General features: G+C 36.7%; 1 protein-coding gene across 1 annotated transcript; it reads left to right on the top strand.

The window, feature by feature from the left end:
• The first annotated feature begins 1,746 nt into the window (after window positions 1-1,746).
• On the top strand, window positions 1,747-5,342 carry LOC110785858 (beta-glucosidase 44). The gene is made up of 11 exons (XM_021990372.2): window positions 1,747-2,106; window positions 2,212-2,270; window positions 3,067-3,142; window positions 3,222-3,293; window positions 3,396-3,483; window positions 3,593-3,845; window positions 3,994-4,109; window positions 4,288-4,502; window positions 4,601-4,632; window positions 4,723-4,825; window positions 4,952-5,342. Exons 1-11 carry the CDS (start codon window positions 1,896-1,898, stop codon window positions 5,221-5,223), a joined length of 1,497 nt encoding a protein of 498 aa, XP_021846064.1. The 5' UTR covers window positions 1,747-1,895; the 3' UTR covers window positions 5,224-5,342.
• The last annotated feature ends 842 nt before the right edge of the window (window positions 5,343-6,184 follow it).

Genomic DNA, 6,184 nt, shown 5'->3' with positions numbered 1-6,184 from the left:
ATCTGATCTCATGGAAGACTAAGAAGCAGATAAGTGTTAGTAAATCTTCTACTGAAGCAGAATACAGGAGCATGTCTGCTGCTGCAAGGGAGCTTGTTTGGATTCATGGTCTCCTTGAAGATCTTCAAGTGACTATACCTCTGCCTATCTCTTTGCACTGTGATAACACTTCTGCTGAACACTTGGCTCAAAATCCTATGTTCCATGATAAAACTAAGCATTTGAAACGAGATATGCACTATGTCAGAGAACAGGTTGAAGCTGGATTTATTCAAACTTCTCATGTATCAAGTTCTCATCAACTTGCTGATATTCTTACCAAGCCTTTAGCTTCTACTGCTCACAGGCATCAGTCTGCCAAGCTAGGACTTATTTCTAGGGTCCAGCTTGAAGGGGGAGTATAGGAAATAATTTTATTTTAATATTTTATTATTTGTTAAAACAGTTAGTTAGTTAGACAGTTAGACATTCTGTTATGAATGTGCTGTCCTCAGCTTTGTATATAAGCTACTCTGCCTTCTCTCTTTCGTTTTGTGAGAGATTAATTCTATCAAAATTCTTTCCTCTCTAAACTTGCTCAAATCAGTTTTAGGTTTCTTCAATCTTTGATCACCTATTGTGATTCATCTCTAAGAAAAATTATAATCATGTGGTATATTGCTGGATTTGTATCGTTATAGATTTTCTAAATATCAACTTTTTATAATTTTTTTTATTATATCCAGATATTAAAAGTCAAATTATATATTGAAAAACGTAAAGTCAACCATAGTGCAATATTTAAGGAACTGACAAAGTATATAAAATCAGTGTAACGCAACATGTTTCACGTAATGTCGCCCCCCATTCTTGTGATACAACCTCAAATTTCTTTCCTTTTACCATTCAACTATGAAATGCTTGTGGCATAGAGCGTATCAGTGTATCACAATCCAAAATGCAAGTACACTCGTAATATTTTGGGTGCGAAAGATAAAAGTTAGTGGGCCGGGGTAAATGTAGTTAGTATGACTGTATGAGTACTTCGTATGAGAGTAAAGTGGTAGTTCCAGTGGCGGAGCCAGGAATTTTTTTTTGGGGTGTCGGCAGTGACGTTCCCAGGATTTTTACAGTATTGTGTCGGGTGATCCTCCACAACACACAATATATTACTAAAAAAATGTATCGTCCTTAAATTAATCAATATTCATATTACAATCGGTTTATCTCTATAGTATACTGATCTCTTACGCATGGGGCGGGTGTTTTTAAGTATAACCGAAGAGATCGGTTCTCTATAATAACAGATCTCTTAGCTCTCAGCTATAAGTTTTTTTTGCCATTTTTTTTGGTGGGTCGGTGGACACCCCATGCACCTACCTAGCTCCGCCACTGGGTAGTTCTAGTGTCTCTGATATCGCCCGGATACCCATGTGCTGCATTATGAGATAGTATGTAGTTAAAAACCGAGACAAGCGAATTAAAAAAGAAAGACGGGGCAAATAAAATCGGAAAAAAGAGGGACATAGAGTGAGAGAGTATACGGTGCACACTTACCATTTTACAATGAAAACGTTTTACGCCTTATCAAACGGAGCCTTGATGAATCATGGTTGAAGTGTTTTTTAACTATGGTCTCATACTCTGATTACTGGGATACTCCTTAGTCCTTATATATTATATATCATGCGTGGGAGTGGGACCAAATGTGATGACCACAAGGCACAAGCTAGTGTTTGAGTAGTGTCAATTATTGGCACAACTCGCACAAGCAGCTCGCATTAAAGCAAATAAGTCCTATAAAATGGCCACTTCTTCTGCGCTCACAATTCAAACCTCAGCCGACACAAAAATAAAATCACTTGTTTAGATCCATTACATTGTTATTGGTTTTGTCTATCCTTTTAAACTTGAGAATGGGAACATTCCCATTCTTATGTTCACTTCTTCTCTGTTTCTTGGCAACAATTACATTAGCAACTAAAATAGACACAGGTTGGTTAAGCAGAAAGAGTTTCCCTAAGGGCTTTGTTTTCGGCACCGCCACTTCTGCTTACCAAGTTGAAGGTATGGCTCATAAGGACGGCCGTGGTCCTAGCATTTGGGACGAATTCATCAAAAAACCAGGTACATTCTTTGTCAATTAATTAGTTCGCCTTCTGAATTAATTGTTGAATACTTCAATGATGAGGTTAAGGATTAAATAGCATTCGTGTATGTGGAAATTAACAGGGATTGTGGCTAATAATGCAAATGGTGAGGTTTCAGTCGACCAATATCATCGTTACAAGGTCAGTTCACATTTTAAGATTACCCGTTTATATGCATTTTATGCGTTGTTACCTTGGCTACCTGTCCACTGTCCTTATTAATTAAGACTATAAAAAAGTTAAAGACTTGTAAATAATACTGCCAAAAAACATTTTTTTGAAAAATAATGCCCTGTTTTGATCAATCATATTCATATTCATATTCATGATCTTCGTCACGTGTTGGAGAAAAGGACTTTTTAAAGCATATACTTCTATGAGATATGCCCCAAAAACATGCTAAGTTATAGTAGTACTAACAGTAGCAATTAACTAATTAATTATACTAGGTACTTCGGATGCTTCTCGATTTTCTACCATTAATCCACTATACTTCCTATAATAGAATATAGAGTATTATACAAAAATCACTCTTTATATTTTCAGTTTTTCATTACAAATGGGGGTGGGGGGATTCGAACCTGAGACCTATTGTACACATGCCCTCAGCCTTAACCACTAGGCCAAGACATCATTGGTAAAAGAATCTTTCTTTCATTTTCAATCTGCCCACTTATCAAAGTATGTGAGTGTGGGTGTTCGGGTGGACCATTCTTTTGAGTTTTGATGGATTCACTTGGTTTTCTTTCCGTTTCTCTAAGATTACTCGGAACAATATATTTATCGATTATTTTACCAACATTAATCTCGATTTAATTTACCAAATGGCCTAAGTAATTCGGTTAAAATTCAGATTAAAAGAGAATTATAGCTGATTGAGTTTTTGATGAAAGTATATATATATGGTAGGAACTTGACTAATTAAAAACTTTTACAGGAAGATGTTGATATAATGGCAAACCTTAACATGGATGCATACCGTTTCTCAATCTCGTGGTCACGGATTTTCCCAAGTGAGCTACAATTCTATATGTTCAATTAATGTTGTTTATGTTCAACTAAAAAACTTACATTTCATGATTGTATTTGTAGAGGGTACTGGTGAAGTAAACTGGAAGGGTGTAGCCTACTATAACAGACTAATCGATTATTTGATCAAGCGAGGTAACGTACAAAAATGCCTAAAACTTAAAAGTCTGTACTATGTATAAATATTTACATTTGTCAAGATACTAAACTAGATTTGCATGATTATTTTTGTTGTAGGCATAACCCCATATGCAAATCTCTATCATTACGATCTCCCTCTTGCCCTCGAGAAGAGATACAAGGGTTTGCTTAGCAAGAGAGTTGTGTATGTAGCTACTGTCACGATTCATTTGAGCATAAATTTCTTAACATGTTTAATGTTCCAGTGTGAAAAATAAATTAATATTGTTGTGTTTTTATGTATTTATATGCAGGAAAGATTTTGCTGACTATGCAGAATTCTGTTTCAAGACATTTGGAGACAGAGTGAAGAATTGGATGACTTTCAACGAGCCTAGAGTTGTGGCGGCGCTTGGGTATGATAATGGTTTTTTTGCTCCTGGAAGATGCTCCAAAGAATATGGTAACTGTACTGAGGGGAATTCAGGGACAGAACCCTATATTGCGGCTCACAATTTGATTTTATCCCATGCTGCAGCAGTTCAAAGATACAGACAAAAATATCTTGTAAGTGTATTTTCGATCTCTTGTCGGCTAATAATGCCTGGTGTTTCTGCTACAAATAAAAGGAGATCATGATATAACATACCAATACCATGTATGATGATATAACATGCATAATGGTAGTACGTTCCAATTCTTTTTCGTGGTGCAGGCGAAACAAAAGGGAAGAATTGGTATACTGCTGGATTTTGTGTGGTATGAACCACTTACAAGAGGAAAACAAGACAATTATGCAGCTCAAAGAGCACGCGACTTTCATATAGGATGGTGAAAATCCTTTTCCCTAGCTATATTTCTACTTACCTTTTCTTTGTTTGGGATCATATGTCCCATTTTGTGTACCGTTCCTTGTTGTGTCCCCCTTATGATACTCTCAACTTTGCCATTACATAAACTACCAAGTATATGTTTTACATCCAATAATGCTGACAATACATTTTTGTAGGTTTATCCATCCAATAGTATATGGAGAGTATCCAAGAACAATGCAGAATATAGTGGGAGATAGGCTACCCAAATTCACACCAGAAGAGGTTAAGATGGTTAAGGGGTCGATGGACTTCGTGGGAATAAACCAATATACAGCTTATTACATGTATAATCAACAGAGCAAGCCAAAGACCCCGGGCTACCAGCAGGATTGGCATGCTGGATTTAATTGTATGATGTCCTCTTCCCATTTCTGAAACTCTTTTTTTTTTTTTTTTTTCGTTATTTTCTTTCATTAAGTGTTTCTTGTTGGTGCATGATTACTACAGTCAGTAAAAATGGTGTCCCAATCGGCCCTAAGGTAATTTTCTGCAACCCTGTATGTGTATCAGTGTATGTAATACATGATGCTAAGCGTGATGATATGTAACAGTTGTTTTTATCTTTCTAGGCAAACTCTTACTGGCTTTATGAGGTACCATGGGGTCTATACAAGGCGATAAACTACATTAAGGAGCGTTATGGCAATCCCACAGTCATTCTGTCTGAGAATGGTACCACTCTTAACAACTTTTTCGATACTATTTCATCATCTAAGTCTCACTATGATCCCCGCTAAGAGAGATTAAGAAAGATCAGAAGAAATCAATAATAGACTTATATTTTTGCATGAAATGTAGGTATGGATGACCCAGGTAATGTAACACTTCCACAGGGACTGCATGATACGAAAAGAATTCATTACTATAAAAGCTACTTGGGTGCCCTGAAAAAGAGCATCGATGAGGGAGCAAATGTTGTTGGCTACTTTGCGTGGTCATTGGTGGACAATTTCGAATGGAGATTGGGATATACTTCACGATTTGGTATAGTGTATGTTGATTACAAAGACCTTAAGAGGTATCCGAAGATGTCTGCTTATTGGTTCAAAAACATGCTTCGTAGAGCCTAGAATCCCTTGAGGGTCATATACTCATATATGACCACCTCTGTTTTATGCTTTGTAATGGATTCTATGATGTTAATGCAATCTGTAATGTTTCAAGTTCAATAAAGATGTTCTTTAGTCCATCTATTTGGGTCTTTTTCTCTTAAATCTTAACACTCGAGATGATCAAATTAAGCTCATTCGATATCTCAAAATTGTCTTTGTTTTTCCTTATTACATGTTCTCTCTGCATCACATACTCACAGCACATACTAGTTACCCTAGCTCTCTGCTGGTAAGCTGGACCATTAATTGCACAAAAGAAGGCACGCATGCTTCAGAAGAACGACCTTCTCTATACAGGTCCAAATTATCCACACATCAGTCAACATTCTTTAGTTGTAGATTCACATGTTCGTAAGAGTCACCGTTTCACTGTTTTCAGGACCAGAAATGCATGGTGAACAACGCATCAGCATTCAGCATTCAGCATTCAGCATTCAGCATTCGCATTCAGAATAAGGACATGGAATCAAACTAAACGCATGCTGCAAATAAAGTATCACTATAGTTAGCTAGTGCGGTCCCATAGACTCCAAACCAACATCCGAAAGCCCAGCACAGGCCACAGGTTATGGACACTGAGACCCAGCCAAAAACAGTGTGGCCCAAGCTCTTAAAAGTCCAGTTTGGAGAAAGGCCACGGATGAGGAAATTTCTGGTGAAATTATAATAGAGACTAGAGAGGGGAAATGATATAGCAAAAAATGTACTACTATACATTCAATCCAATCTAATTAATTACTACGTAAGTTACATTAAAAGAACTTTTATAAGCTCCTAACACATACTACTAACTCCATTTCAAAATGAGCTTTACTGATACTATTTGCACAAATGTTAAGACCAAATAGAGAAACCGTGTAAAAAGGTGGGTGAATCCATGATTTGTTGTTGTTTGACTCCATTCCTTAATCTCGTTAAC

The sequence above is a fragment of the Spinacia oleracea genome, chromosome 6 (assembly GCF_020520425.1).
Source record: "Spinacia oleracea cultivar Varoflay chromosome 6, BTI_SOV_V1, whole genome shotgun sequence".
Taxonomy (NCBI): Eukaryota; Viridiplantae; Streptophyta; class Magnoliopsida; order Caryophyllales; family Amaranthaceae; genus Spinacia; species Spinacia oleracea.
The sequence above is the reverse complement of the archived record's forward strand: the minus strand, read 5'-3'. Positions and strand labels throughout refer to the sequence as shown.